This window comes from Cherax quadricarinatus, chromosome 46 (assembly GCF_038502225.1).
Source record: "Cherax quadricarinatus isolate ZL_2023a chromosome 46, ASM3850222v1, whole genome shotgun sequence".
NCBI classification, from domain to species: Eukaryota; Metazoa; Arthropoda; class Malacostraca; order Decapoda; family Parastacidae; genus Cherax; species Cherax quadricarinatus.
The window spans coordinates 122587-138818 of NC_091337.1; the positions used below are offsets into that span (position 1 = coordinate 122587).

Here is a 16232-nt window from a genome sequence, read left to right on the forward strand (position 1 = left end):
GAAATAAACTGTAGCAATATTGCAAATAATTACTAATCAAAAAAACACTGCTTAGAATCTCTGCAAGAAAACTTTAGTGGCAACACAATATTTGCACAAGAATTATTGCAAAATGAGTCAATGTGCAATAATAAAAAACTATTACACACACAAGAAAAGAAATATATCAAGGAATGAACTGATTGAACACTTTAACTCTTAACTGCAACTTAAACAACACTTAACAAGCAAAAGAACAATTTACTCTAAAAGAAGAACTTAAAAATTGCACTAAGAGTGAATTTGTTCAATGAAACATGAAAAAAATAATAGGTGCTAAAACACAGAACAAAAAGCTTGAACACTTACAGTGATGCAGAACACAACACATCAACATAAACACAATACTTACTAGAATTTTCTTGCAATAAAACTTGATGTGTGAAAACTTTGATAAGATAATAATTATCTTGCTTGCACAAAACAATGGCACTATTGTCTGTGGAAATAAGACAAATTAGACACTGGCTAAATGAAAGAATATGAACACAAGAATGTTCAACACACAGGGAACAAAACAAAAATACACAAATGCTGGGAAGAAAAAAAAAATATAACAGACAACACTGAGTTGTGATATAACTGAGAACACAAGGTGATTCTGAAGTGTAAACACAAGTTCTATACTGCTCATATTTTGCACACACAACAAAGGAAAAACACTAAGGTACTTACTTCAAGTGTATAAAAAGACACACAACACAACAGCCATAAGATAATGCACGAAAATTAACACTGAATTAAAGAGATAAAAAAAAATTGTTGCAAACAAACACTGAGTCTGATCGAGAGTCACTGAGTGTCACTAAGAAAAAAAAAATCACTGGAAACACAAAAGAAATGTCTCAACACTCGCAATTGTCTCTATGAAAAAGAATATTAACGCTGTAACGACTTGGTGTAGAATGAGGTAGATGGAAGTGGAGAGTAGAGGATTGTTTATGTCGTCTTGCTGCTGTCTTCTGCACATGTGATCGTAGAATTGCGCTTACATCAACGATTAACTCACACAGGAGGCTTTTAACGGTGGCGCCACTGTCGAAGACACACTCTAGCTCTTGACCCCGTATGTGGTCCTTAAAATATACTGCTGGAACCCGAGGTTGTGTACCCAAAACACTGGTGGAGGTTGGGTGAGTACCACAACAGTGATAGTGGTTGGGTTTGTGGGTAAACAGGGCTAAGACCGGCAATGGTGACGCACACATGGTGAGTGGGTGGTTGGGTTTATGGGTTGAACGGTGTAAGCCTCACTGAGAACAGCCACACTGCCGCGAAGATATTCTAAGCTGGCTAGCTTAAAATGCACCCACGAAATACCACAACACCACAGGCATGAAAAAGAGCACTCAGGATGGCTTGGAGCTTGAATCACAAGCGATGAAGACTACTCATGTGACTTGCTTGAGTACTGGGGTACAACAACTGGGTTAGTTGCTAGCTGGCTTATCTTAACCCTTCACACAGAATGGCTTGACAACCTCACACGATGAGCACAGCAGAGGTGGAAGCTGGCTTGGCAGGCAAAGAACTGGATGAAATAGACTAGGCTCGACTGGGCTCCCTCACCACAGACTGGAAGCTGGCTTATTTTGCAAACTTGGGTCAACCCCTCGGGAGTGATGCAAATAAGCAGATAAACACTAATACAAAGAAACTGACCAGTGAATGGTGTAGAAGCTGGTAGGAGCTTGAGAGAGTAGCTGACTTGAGGTAGCAGGCTGGCTAGGTCGGCCTACTGGTGACACGAAATGGCCGTCTTGCTGGTCGAAAGAAATCTCCGTACATCGGCGTAATTATCAATTTTACGCCCACACCGCTGTCACCATTTATCATAGGGGTTCTTAAATGGAGATATCGAGGGTTGAAGGTAGACACACTTGTTGGATGGTAACGATATATATTGTCAGACTAAGATGATGAACGTGGAGCCCAGCCTCTGCCTGTCTTAGCCTGGATGTCTACGCCAACTGAGACCGGGGCAGAGGTACGAACGTGCACATGCGCATCCCGTGACGTCACACAATAGTCACAGGCCTAAAAGGGATCTCCTATCTAAAGCACATGGATGATACTATATGCTATGCTAAATAACACAGGGATCAGCAACTATGCTGACAAAATTGCTAAATTCTGGCCACTTTATTGGATAGTTGAAATCGGTAAATGGGTGGTTTCTTGTACTCATTCGATAGAAAAAATGGAGTTCTAGCGAAAGTTATGATTTTTGTTGACTAGTACAGTGGACCCCCGCATACCGTTGGCATCACATAATGATTAATCTGCATACCGCTTGCTTTAATCGCAAAAATTTTGCCTCGCATACCGCTTAAAAACACGCTCACCGCTGTTCATCCGAGACGCGTCCAATGTGCGCCTTAGCCAGCCTCACGTGTTCCGCCGGTGGCATTGTTTACCAGCCAGCCTCTGCGGTAGCATCCAAGCATACAATCGTAACATTTCGTATTATTACAGTGTTTTTGGTGATTTTATTTGGAAAATAAGTGACCATGGGCCCCAAGAAAGCTTCTAGTGCCAACCCTACAGCAATGAGGGTGAGAATTACTATAGAGATGAAGAAAAAGATCATTGATAAGTATGAAAGTGGAGTGCGTGTCTCCGAGCTGGCCAGGTTGTATAATAAACCCCAATCAACCATCGCTACTATTGGTGGTACAGCTGCTGCTGCTGCACTGTCAGCTTCTGCTGCAGCATCGTCTGCTGCTGTTGTAGCATCGTCTGCTGCTGCTGTAGCATCGTCTGCTGCTGCTGTAGCACTGTCAGCTGCTGCTGCTGCTGTAGCATCGTCTGCTGCTGCTGCTGTAGCATCGTCTGCTGCTGCTGCTGCTGTAGCATCGTCTGCTGCTGCTGTAGCATCGTCTGCTGCTGCTGTAGCACTGTCAGCTGCTGCTGCTGCTGTAGCATCGTCTGCTGCTGCTGCTGCTGTAGTATCGTCTGCTGCTGCTGCTGCTGCTGTAGCATCGTCTGCTGCTGCTGTAGCATCGTCTGCTGCTGCTGTAGCACTGTCAGCTGCTGCTGCTGCTGTAGCATCGTCTGCTGCTGCTGTAGCATTGTCTGCTGCTGCTGTAGCATCGTCTGCTGCTGCTGTAGCATCGTCTGCTGCTGCTGCTGCTGTAGCATCGTCTGCTGCTGCTGTAGCATCGTCTGCTGCTGCTGTAGCATCGTCTGCTGCTGCTGTAGCATCGTCTGCTGCTGCTGTAGCACTGTCAGCTGCTGCTGTAGCATCGTCTGCTGCTGCTGTAGCACTGTCAGCTGCTGCTGCTGCTGCTGCTGTAGCATCGTCTGCTGCTGCTGTAGCATCTTCTGCTGCTGCTGTAGCATCGTCTGCTGCTGCTGCTGCTGTAGCATCGTCTGCTGCTGCTGCTGCTGCTGCTGTAGCATCGTCTGCTGCTGCTGTAGCACTGTCAGCTGCTGCTGCTGCTGCTGTAGCATTGTTGTTGGTGTGGCTTATTGAGAATACCAAGAAACAATTAACCCCAGAGGATTTGCCACCCAGGATAACCCAAAAAAGTCAGTGTCATCGAAGACTGTCTAACTTATTTCCATTGGGGTCCTTAATCTTGTCTCCCAGGATGCAACCCACACCAGTCGACTAACACCCAGGTGAACAGGGAAAAATGCCTGGAACTAGTGCTCATATTGGTGAATTTAAAGTCAGCAAAGGTTGGTTTGAGAGATTTAAGAATCGTAGTGGCATACACAGTGTGATAAGGCATGTTCTGGAAGAAAATACGAAACAGGACCTACAGTACTCAGGAGGAAAAGGCACTCCCAGGACAGTGTCTCATCAGTCATTGCTGCATCTTCAATAAAGGTAAGTGTCATTTATTCTTCATTTAGTAGACTAGTACATGCACAATATATACTGTGCATGTACTACTCTACTATTGTGCATGTATCCTTCTCTTTGTGTGTAGGAAAATGTATATTTCACGTGGTAAAATTTTTTTTTTTCATACTTTTGGGTGTCTTGCACGGATTAATTTGATTTCCATTATTTCTTATGGGGAAAATTCATTCGCATTCCGATTATTTCGCATACCAATGAGCCCTCTTGCACGGATTAAAATCGGTATGCGGGGGTCCACTGTACACTGGAATTGGCCGAAAATAGGGCTCAAAGTGGGCAAAATCTCTGATGCATAAACATCATCGAGACCTCTAACTTCGCGAGAGCATAATTCCGTAAGTTTTCCATCAAATTTCATACTTTTGGTGTCATTATGATCAGGAAAAGATTTTATATCTTTTCATAAGAAAAAAAATTTTTTTTTTTTTTTTTTTTTTTTTTTTTTATTTTTTTTTTCTTTTTTTTTTGAAATTTGGCCGACCCTGAGAACAAGTCTGAGAGGACCTGTCGACCCCCAAAGGGTTAAAAGAAGGGAAGTAACCCCGGAAAAGGACTTGCTACCTCAAGTCCTTACGGAAGAGGATTCCCTTTCCAAACAATAACAACTTCCAACATATCCCCTCCTCCCATCCCATCAATCATCACCAGATCTTCAATAAAGGTAAGTGTCATGTATTCTTTATTTAGTACAGTAGCAATTGTGCATGTCTTCTTCTTTTTGTGTGTAGGAAAATATATATTTCATGTAAAAAAAATTTTTTCATACTTTGGGGTGTCAGGAATGGATTAATTTGATTTCCATTATTTCTTATGGGGAAACTTAATTCAGCTAACGATAATTTCAGCTAACGATAATTTCAGCTAACGATGAGCTCTCAGGAATGGATTAATATCGCTAGCTGAGGGTCTACTGTATACGGAATAAGAGGTAGGTTACTGAGGAGTTTTTACGAGGATAGTGAGGCTCAGTTTAGAGTACGTAAGAGAGAGAGAGAGATTATTTCCTAGTAAAAGTAGGCCTTAGACAGGGTTGTGTGATGTCACCCTGGTTATTCAATAGGGGTTGGACAAAATAATGGAAACACCTTGAAATTTTAAACAAATTTATTTTAATATGGTGTAGGACCAACTTTGGCAGTAATTACTGCTTGAATTCTATGAAGAATTGATTCATACAATGTTTGAATAGATTGCAGGGATATTTTTGCCCATTCTTCAGCTAAAACAGTCTCCAGTTCCTTAAGCGATGATGGTGGAGGGTATCGACTTCTCACTTGTTTTTCTAAAATGCACCATAAATTTTCAATTATATTAAGATCTGGGGATTGGGGTGGCCAGATAAGATGCTCAACCTCACTAGAATGTTCCTCGTGCCACTCAGAGATGATTTTAGCTGCGTGAATCGGTGCATTATCATCCTGGAAGATTGCATTCCCTTCTGGAAACAGTGTTGCAACCATAGGATGAAGTTGATCTGCTAAAATGTTTAAATAATCTTGACTTTTAATTTTGCCATGAAGGGCAACCATTGGGCCTGCAGATTTCCAAGATATAGCACCCCAGATCATCACAGAACCTCCTCCGTGTTCAACATTTGGAAGAAGACAGTCGGGATCATATGCTTCTTTTGGCTGTCTCCACACATATACTCAGCCTGGGGTTGGAAATAAGGTGAAAGATAACTCATTGGAGAAAATGACATCCTTCCACTGGTCTAAGGACCATTGTTCATGATTTTTACACCACTCTACATGCTTTTCAACATTGGTTTTTGAAAGTAAGGGTTTCCTAATTGCAGCCCTCCCATAAAATCCAGCTTTATGAAGTTCCCTTCTTACAGTTTTTGTGGAAACTGGGTTATGGAGGTGTTCATTAAGCTCTGCTGCAATTTTGGGTGCTGTAGTCTTATGATCCTTTCTGACAATCCGTGAAAGAGTTTGATGATCCCTGTCTGACAGCTTTCGCTTTCTTCCAGGGTTTTTCTTTGATGAAGAGGTTTTCCCCTCTTTCGCAAAGGCTGTCATCACCTTCGAGACAGTACCTCTTGATACACCAAAAAGTCCAGCTGTTTTCGTTACACTTCAACCACCCATACGAGCACCAACAATTCAACCTCTTTCAAAGTCTGACAGATCTGTCATTTTAGGGATTTTAGTTAATTTCTCTTGATAAATCTGTAAAAAAATAACATTTTTAGCAAAAAGGAATAAGCAAAACTAATAATAAATCATAAAAAACATAAAAATAGCAAAATTTCATGATTTTATACACATTACAAAGTTATTATGAGAAGATGCTAGGTGTTTCCATTATTTTGTCCACCCCCTAGATGGGGTTGTAAGAGAAGTGAATGGTTGGATGTTGGCAAGAGATTTGGGATTAAAAGATAAAGAACATAACACAAAGTGGGAGTTGTCACATTTTCTTTTTGCTGATGGCTCTGGTTTTGGGAGATTCTGAAGAGAAGCTGCAGAGGTTGGTGGATAAGTTTCATAGGGTATGTAAAAGAAAATTGAGGTAATGAAAGATTGGATATCAGATTGCAGGGAGGGAGTATAGAGAAAGCAAATGTATTCATATATTTGTGAGTCGACTTGTCAGCAGATGGGTCTATGAAAGATGAGGCGACTCATAAACTTGATGAGAGGAAAAGGGCTGAGTGGTGCACTGAGGAGTTTGTGGAGACAAAGAACATTATCCAAGGAAGCAAAGAGGGAATGTATGAGAGTATATTTATACCAGCTCTCTTGCATGTATGTGAAGCATGGATGGTGAATGTTGCAACAAGGAGAATAATAATGCAATATCTTTATTTCTACAAGTACATGTACAAGGTATACAGGCCTAGCTGATATTAATGACATACTACTGCTACATAGAAAGTCGCTTGTTATGCAGAGCATTTCGGGCAAATTATGTCAGTTTCGTCCCAGGATGTGACCCCCACCAGTTCACTAACACCCAGGTACCCATTATTACTGATGAGTGAACGTGGATAACTGGTGTAAGGAAACGCACCCAATGTTTCCACCCCTTTACCAGAAATTGAACCTGACCCCTCACTGTGTGAAGCAAGAGCTTTTGCCACAGAGCAGTAGAGATGATGTGTCTGAGGGCAATGTGTGGTGTGAATATAATGCAGAGAACCCATAGTTTGGAAATTAGGAGGTGCGGGGTTACTAAAAGTGTTATCCAGAGGGCTGAGGAGGGGTTGTTGAGATGGTTCAAACATAGAAAGGATGGAACAAAATAAAATGACTTGGAGAGCATATAAATCTGTAGTGGAAGGAAGGCAGGATAGGGGTTGGCCTAGGAAGGTTGGAGGGAGGGGGGTAAAGGTTTTGTGTACGAGAAGTTTGGACTCCAGCAAGCATGCACGAGTGTGTTAAATATGAGTGAGTGGGGACAAACGGTTTTTATGACTTAACATACTGTTGGAGTGTGAGTAAAGCAACTTTTATGAAGGGATTCAGGGAAACTGGCAAGCTGGACTTGAGTCCTGGAGGTGGGAAATATAGTGTGCTCTTAAGGAGGGGTGTTGGTGTTGGTTTTTGAACTGTAGGGTAAGTGCACCTTTGGCAAGACAGTGTTGGGGAGAATGGTAATGAAAGTGTTTCTTATTTTTCGGGTCACCCTGCCTTCACGGGAAACGGCTGATGTGTTACTAAAGCAATAAAAAAGATCAAAGAGCTGTTTGTTGCAGTTTTGGATCTAGAAAAGGCATATAATCTGGCAAACAAGGGAGCTATTTTGCAGGTAATAGGTGGTAGGTTACTAAAAGCAATATTGAGGTTTTATGCAAATAATGAGAGTCATGTAGGAGAAGGAAGGGACTATTTCCCAGTGAAAGAAGGACTTAAACAGGGATGTGTAATGTCACCATGGCGATTTAACGCTTGTTGATGGGGTTGAAAGAGATGTGAATGCTAGGGTGTTGGGGAGAGTTGTGGGACTAAAAGATGCTGGATCTCATACAATGTGGGAGTTACCACAGTTGCTTTTTGCAGATGATGGTTTTAAGAGATTTTTAAGACAAGTTACAAAAGTTGGTGGATAAATTTGAGAGGAAATATAAAAGGAAATTAAAAGTGAACATAGAAAAGAGCAAGGTGATGAGGGTAACAAAAAGCCCCAGCATTATAGCTGCCTTCAAGAGGGAGCTGGACAGATAGTCATTGCCAGATCAGCTGGGCTGTGGTTCATGTATTTGACTATGTGTGGCCAGCAGTAACAGCCTGGTTGATCAGGCCCTGATCCACCGGGAAGCCTGGTTGTGGACTGGGCCGCAAGGCCATTGATCTCTGGAATACCTTCCAGGTAGACTCCAGGTAGGCATGTAGTATCAGATTGGAGGGAGGATGTATAAAGGAAATTGATGGATTTAAATCTTTGGGAGTGGACATGTCAGCATAAGGGTTTGTGAAAGACGAGGTGAGCTGCTGAATAAATGGAACGGCCGGGGGGTGAGAAAGGTGGGTGGTGTGATGAATCATCTGTCGAAAACAGAGTTTATGTATGGAGGAAAAAAGGGGGGGGGGATGTGTACAGATTTTAGTGGTGCTAACACTTGTGTGGATGAGGGGTTTATGGTTTAGAAAGACACGTAAGCAAACACTGACATATTTACTAGAAAACGTTTCGGTCCTGGGGCCTTGATCAAGGTTTATACCATGAGGGGTTTATCTTTGAACATTGCAGTGTCATGCTTGATAGCAGTGTGTGGTGTGAATATTATGGAGAGTTCATAGTCTAGAAATTAAAAGACATTTTGGAGATCACCAAGGGTATGCTTAATTCAGAGGGCTGAGGTGGCATGGGCATGCAGAAAGGATAGAGAGAGATAGGATGATGGAGGGTGTATGAATCTGGGGTGGATGGTAGGAAGGGTAGGGGTCATCCCAGGAACAGTTGGAGGGAGTAGGGTAGGCTTAGAGTTTTATGTGCTTAAACATCCAGTAGGCTTGTTAGATAGAAATGATTAAAGTGGTTTGTAATGGACATGCTTTTGTAGTGCGAGCAAAGTAACATTTGAGGGGATTTGGGGAAATTGGTTAATCAGACTTGTCCTGGAGGTGGTAAGTGCAGTGCCTGAAGAAATGGTGGGGATATTGAAGTTTGCAGGGCCATTTGAATTATGATGATTACACACTTCTAGCAAGACAGCTTTTGTATGAATGCTTGTGTAAGCATTTCGTTTTTTTGGGTTATCAGACCTTGGTGTGAAAAATGGCTGATTTTTTTTCTTCATGTCTCAAGATGTACATTGTGTACCCTCCTGATGAGGCTTTGTATACACTGGCAGTCCATAAAACCTGGTTCAGAAATGCTACGTAAGTGGTATAGTCTTTATCAGTACGTACTAATAAGAGAATCCTAGTTAAAATATTTTGTATCATCTTAGACTTTAATGACTTTGTCTCGTAAACATATGCTGACATTGATCTGGAAATTTAAATATCAGATATCTAGCCAATGCTCTGATAACTACCGATATTGTACAAGCCTCATATAACTACTCTTGGTAGTTCGTGACTCTGTTCGCATCGCTATTGGGCAGTGCGGACGTGCTGCGCAGTAGCTCCTGATTGAGTTGGCTTTTGCACAGTGTTGACGTGTACTTAGCTCTGTGAAGACCTGTTTGCGCGCTCTCTACGAATTGAAGCAAGATGCCCTCCATCGAGCAACTTTACCAACAGCTTAAAGAAGAATTGAGGATGGCGAAGTTGGAGATTCGGCGACTGACCGAGGAAAACAAGAAGATTCGTAGTAGTCCTCCCGTTTTGAGTCCTCAGGTCAAGAAGGGAAACTGGTCAGTGGCTGGACAGCAGGGAATGAAGTTGACGATCAAGAGAACGAATGGAAAGGTAGAAACGATGAAGAAGAAAGAGACTGCCGTGGAAACTGTTGTGGAAACATCTAATACATTCTCAGTGCTACCCGACGAATGTGAGTCGACTACTGGGAACAACACGACGAACGACACCAAGGAAGGTAAGAATATTGTTGTTGTTGGGGATAGCCAAGTTAGGTATATGGATAGGGTGTTCTGCTTGAAGGACAGGAGTAGGAGACAGAGAGTTTGCTTTCCTGGGGCTGGGATGGAGGATATTGTTAGCCGTCTGGATGACATCATGAGAGGTAATGGGAGCAATCCTATTATCTGTCTCAGTGCTGGAGGCAACGATGTTGGCAGACGTAGGAGTGAAGACCTGATTAACAGGTATAGGTCAGCAATAGAAATAATTAGGAGTAATGGTGGGAACCCTGTCATATGTGGTATTTTGCCAAGGAGAGGAGTTGGAAATGAATGGTTGTCCAGGGCAATTGGTGTCAATTGCTGGCTGGACAAATACTGTAAGGAAAATGCGGTAACATTCATTGACAACTGGGACCTCTTCTATGGCAGAAATGACATGTATGCCAGGGATGGTGTTCACTTATTTAGGTCTGGGGTGGTAGCACTGGCAACTGCAGTGGAGGGAGCAGTTAGGACTTTAAACTAGGAATAGTTAGTGGTATGGGTTTTGGCAGGAAAACAGTGAAGTCCCAGTGTAGTAATATTACGAGTTCTAGGGGAACTAGTAATAAGCAGAACGAGGTAGATATTGAAAAGCCAGGGACTTTGGGTGATAAGGACAGTAATAGGTTTAGTAGAAAAACAGAAATGAGCAGGAAGGGTAAAGAGAAAGGAGAGTCTTTCAATGTTTATTATGCTAATTGCCGTAGTGCTAGGAATAAGATGGACGAGTTGAGATTAGTTGCTAGTGCAGGTAACAGTGATGTATTTGCCTTAACTGAGACGTGATTTAATTCAAAAAGTCGGGACATGCCTGCGGAATGTCATATTCAGGGTTTTAAATTGTTCCAAGTAGATAGAAGTATTGGGAAGGGGGTGGGGTGGCATTGTATGTCCGAGATCGCTTGAACTGTTGCATAAAAACGGGTATTAAGTCTGAAGTAACACATACAGAGTCCGTTTGGATAGAATTTTCAGAGGGGCATGAAAAACTGATTTTAGGAGTGATATACCGTCCCCCAAACGTAGATACGGACCAAGGGAGACTACTATGGGAGGAAATTGTTAAGGCCACAAGGCACGATAATGTAGTAATTCTAGGAGACTTTAACTTTAGTCATATTGATTGGAATTTCTTGACTGGGAATTTAGAATCATATGACTTCTTAGTAGTAGTTCAGGATTGTTTTTTGAAGCAGTTTGTGACAGAACCTACAAGGGGAAATAACCTGCTTGACTTAGCTATGGCAAACAATGAATCCCTTGTTAATAATTTAGAAATTTCAGAGGAACTGGGTGCTAGCGACCACAAATCAATTACATTTAGCATTGAATGGAAGTACGATAGTAGTGATAACTCAGTAACAATCCCAGATTTTCGCTTGGCAGATTACGATGGGCTTAGAGAACACTTGTCATCTGTTGACTGGGGTAACGAAGTGAGCTATCAATATGACAGTTTTCTGAACACTATACATGCTGCTCAAAGAACATTTATCCCATATAAAGAAATTAGATCAAACAGAAATGACCCAAAATGGATGAATAATAGGCTGAAATATCTACTAGGGCATAAGAAAGGAATTTATAGGCGTATCAAAAGAGGTGAGGGTCATTTTATGAATCAGTATATTGACATTAAGAGGGACATTAAAAAGGGGATAAGAAAAGCTAAAAGGGACTATGAAATTAAAGTTGCTAGGGATTCTAAAACTAACCCAAAAAGTTTTTTCCAGGTCTATAGAACAAAAGTTAGAGATAAGATAGGTCCCCTTAAAAATAACTATGGGCACCTTACTGACAAAGAGAATGAAATGTGCTCGATTTTTAATAATTATTTTCTCTCAGTTTTTACACAGGAAGACACTAACAATATTCCAGTAATTAATTTTTAAAGTGGGCTAGAAGAAGATAAATTATGTAACATCACAGTCACTAGTGAAATGGTTGTGAAGCAGATAGACAGACTGAAGCAAAATAAGTCGCCGGGTCCTGATGAGGTTTTTTCAAGGGTTCTTAAGGAATGCAAAATGGAACTCTGTGAACCATTAACTAATATTTTTAATTTATCTCTTCAAACAGGTGTAGTGTCTGATATGTGGAAGATGGCTAATGTAATTCCTATTTTTAAAACAGGGGACAAGTCGTTACCGTCAAATTACCGCCCAATAAGCCTGACCTCAATTGTAGGCAAATTACTAGTCAATTATAGCTCAGATTATAAGAAGTCATCTCGATAAGCATAGCTTGATTAATGATACTCAGCATGGATTCACAAGAGGCCGGTCTTGTCTAACTAATTTATTAACTTTCTTCAGTAAAGCTTTTGAGGCTGTTGACCACGATAAAGAATTTGATATTATTTACTTAGATTTTAGTAAGGCATTTGATAGAGTTCTGCACCATAGACTGTTAAAGAAAGTGGCAGCTCATGGCATTGGGGGAAAAGTGCTCTCGTGGATCGAGTCATGACTCACTGACAGGAAGCAGAGAGTGTCCATAAATGGGGTTAAATCCGAGTGGGGATCTGTAACAAGTGGCGTTCCACAGGGATCAGCCTTGGGCCCGTTGTTGTTTATAATACAGTGGACCCCCGGTTAACGATTTTAATCCGTGCAAGAGGGCTCATCGTTATGCGAAATAATCGTTATGCGAATGAATTTAGAAGGGGAATCCCCTTCCATTACGACTTGAGGTAGCAAGTCCTTTTCCGGGGTTACTTCCCTTCTTCTTTTAATGCCACTAGGACCAGCTTGAGAGTCACTGGACCTCTGTCGCACAACAAATCTGTCCATAGAGCTCTGTACCTCCCGTTCCTTTACGATTTGTCTAAAATGGGCCACAACATTGTCATTGAAATAGTCACCAGCACGGCTTGCAACAGCTGTGTCAGGGTGATTTTCATCTATAAAGGTTTGCAGTTCAACCCACTGTGCACACATTTCCTTAATCTTTGAAGTAGGCACAATGGATTCCACAACTGGCATAGGCTTCTCAGGGTTAGCCCCAAACCCTTCAAAATCTTTCTTAATTTCCATACTAATTCTCACCCTTTTTACCACAGGGTTGGCACTAGAAGCTTTCTTGGGGCCCATGGTCACTTATTTTCCAGAAACAGCACCGAAAATACTGTAATAATACGAAATATTCCGAGTGTATGCTTGGATGTTACCGCGGAGGCTGGCTGGTAAACAATGGGACGGAGCGGCACATGTGAGGCTGGCTGAGGGCACATTGGACGCGTCTCGGACGAAAATCGGTATGCGGGTTTTTAATCGGTATGCGCGGCAAAAATTTTGCGATAAAAGTAATCGTTATGCGGAAAAATCGCTATGCGATGCCATCGTTATGCGGGGGTCCACTGTATATATCAATGATCTTGATGAGGGAATTACTAGTGATATGAGCAAATTCGCCGATGACACAAAGATAGGTAGGATAATTGATTCAAACGTAGATGTTATGGAACTTCAGGAGGATTTAAACAAACTCTATTCTTGGTCAGAAAAGTGGCAGATGCAGTTCAATGTAGATAAATGCAAGGTTCTGAAGCTTGGGAGTGCCCATAACCCTAGTACTTATAAGTTAAATGATGTAGAACTTAGCCATACAGATTGCAAAAAGGACTTGGGGGTTATGGTGAGCAGCAACCTTAAACCAAGACAGCAATGCCTAAGCGTACGTAATAAGGCAAATAGATTACTGGGATTTATATCAAGAAGTGTAAGCAACAGAAGTCCAGAGGTCATACTGCAGCTTTATACATCATTAGTAAGGCCTCACCTAGATTATGCAGCTCAGTTCTGGTCTCCATATTACAGAATGGACATAAATTCGTTAGAAAACATTCAGCGTAGGATGACTAAATTAATACATAGCATTAGAAATCTTCCTTATGAAGAAAGATTGAAGACTCTTAAGTTACATTCACTTGTTGGACGAAGAATGAGGGGAGACCTGATCGAAGTGTATAAGTGGAAGATAGGTATTAATAAAGGGGATATTAATAAGGTCTTGAGGATGTCTCTCCAAGAGAGAACCCGCAGTAATGGATTTAAATTAGATAAGTTTAGATTTAGAAAGGACATAGGAAAGTATTGGTTTGGAAATAGGGTAGTAGATGAGTGGAACAGTCTACCTAGTTGGGTTATTGAGGCTGGGACTTTGGGTAGTTTCAAATTTAGGTTGGATAAGTACATGAGTGGGAGGGGTTGGATTTGAGTGGGACTTTCACATCAGAGCTTATTTCTTGGGTGGCATTGAAAATTGGGTTGGGCAAATGTTTTGTTAGTGGGATGAATTGTAAAGGACCTGCCTAGTATGGGCCAACAGGCCTCCTGCAGTGTTCCTCCTTTCTTATGTTCTTATGTTCTCTTAAACTTTCTACTAAAGTTCTCAGAAATAGCAAGAGCATACTATTATACATCACTTAACTAGACAAATACAGTAAGAGAATTTGTCTGGGAGCTTCAGATGCTAAATTCAAGCTGAGACTACTGAAAGGTAAACCTAATAATGTGTTTAACATACTTGGATATGCAAGGCTGTAAATTGTCATTGAGCTGAGTATATAAATTTAAAAAAAGGGTTGAGTGGAAAAAATTATGGTGCCATTAGGCTGTGTAGAAAATGAATGAAAGAGGAGATACATAAGTGAAGTAAGTGGGAAGATTCGGAAAAGGTATGCTAAGAATAAGGTAGAAAGAAGTATTGAAGAGGCTTTGTGTACAGAAGAGTGTGGAAAGTCGTACAGAGAAAGAAATATCTTCAATGATTCGTAAATACTGTACTCTCCAACAGTATGCATTGTATGGAATATAATTAAAAATTTATTTGCTTGGTTCTGGGTTATAAAGACAGTGAGAGAAAATTATCATTTGTTTGTTATGGTAGATATAATTTATTACCTCATCACTGCAGTATTTTTAAACTTCTTGTATGATTGCTTTAGGATGGGACAAGTGTTCAGAATCTTATAATTTTTTGATTATGTAAATTATCACATTTATCCCCTAGGGCAAGGAATATGTATTTATCAGCAACATTGACAACTTGGGTGCTACAGTAGATCTAAGCATCCTCAACTTTCTCTTGGGTGGAGAAGAAAGTGGCAAGTGTGAATTCCTAATGGAAGTTACAGACAAGACCAGAGCCGATGTTAAGGTAAGAACTAGTATATCTTATTGAAAAAGCTTTAATAATAATTTCATAAAATTATTTTTTTTAAGGAAAAAAGGAACCTACCTAGTTGGACTAGAAAGGCTTGAGCCATGGCTCCAGGCCCAATCTCTTAATGCACATCATCCATTTCTGTTGATTTTTGGCCTGTAGGGCCATATTTTATCTATTCCTATGCATGGTGTTTACTCTCACCACCTCTTCATTTAATGCAATCCACTTGCCAATCTGAGACTGAAAAGGTACTTTGACATCCCAATTGCTTATCTCCATCTTGAACTGCTGCCTATGTCCCCTGACTCCCTCTCCTTACATCTCAGAAAGGTCTGTTCCTATCCACTCTCTAATCCTTTTAATATTTTATATGTCATGATCATGTCCTCTCTGGTTCTCCTCTCCTCTAGTGTTAGATTAGCTGTTATCTTCATCACCTTATTCTTTTCTGCGTTCCTATAATTTCCTCCTTTTACATACCCTCCTAAATTTGTCTACCATTTTTTGCAACTTGTCTTCATAATTCCCTCAAAAGAATTATGAAAAAATAATTACAATTACCACATGTTATTAATTCCTGGCTTTTTCATTCAGGGTGGTACATTGATCCAGTATGAAGAAAAATTAAGATTACTTGAGATTGCTCAGGTGCCTAAGGAACATGTAGATGATTTCAAGTCTGTTAAGACTTTCAAGATCTTCAACACTAACAACTTGTGGATTAAGTTGACTGGTAAGGACTCTCTTAAGTGCTCACTATGTTTATTTTTTTAATGTTAGATCCTTACCACCAAGGTGGAATGACACCTTAAAAACAACTGTTTTTAGGTATCCCTGAAAGGTTGTATTTCAATGGTTAGTTGTTTTCTTTTCTCCAGGTTTTTGCTTATAGTATGAGAGTGCCACATTCGATTGGTTTCAGATTTTCGTCACTGATGTACAGTAACTATGGAAGGGTTTTATGTAACTCTGGGTATATGGAGGCTCCTTATGGGCAGTGTTACATAGACCATTCAAGAATTCTTGGATTGAGTCCTATAATCTCAGAAATCCTGCAATTGATTGATTCAGATATTTAGCACCAGTGTATTCTCAGTAGAAGGCTGGGGTGTATTATCGGAGTGTTTAGGTGAA

General features: G+C 40.9%; 1 protein-coding gene across 1 annotated transcript in view; it reads left to right on the forward strand.

Moving 5' to 3' along the window:
- LOC128688420 (UTP--glucose-1-phosphate uridylyltransferase) overlaps positions 1-16232 on the forward strand; it is a 170285-nt gene that overhangs the window by 113703 nt on the left and 40350 nt on the right. The window contains exons 7-8 of the mRNA XM_070094413.1: positions 14943-15089; positions 15693-15831. Coding sequence (XP_069950514.1) covers positions 14943-15089; positions 15693-15831 — 286 coding nt within the window. The remainder of the gene's footprint in view (positions 1-14942; positions 15090-15692; positions 15832-16232) is intronic.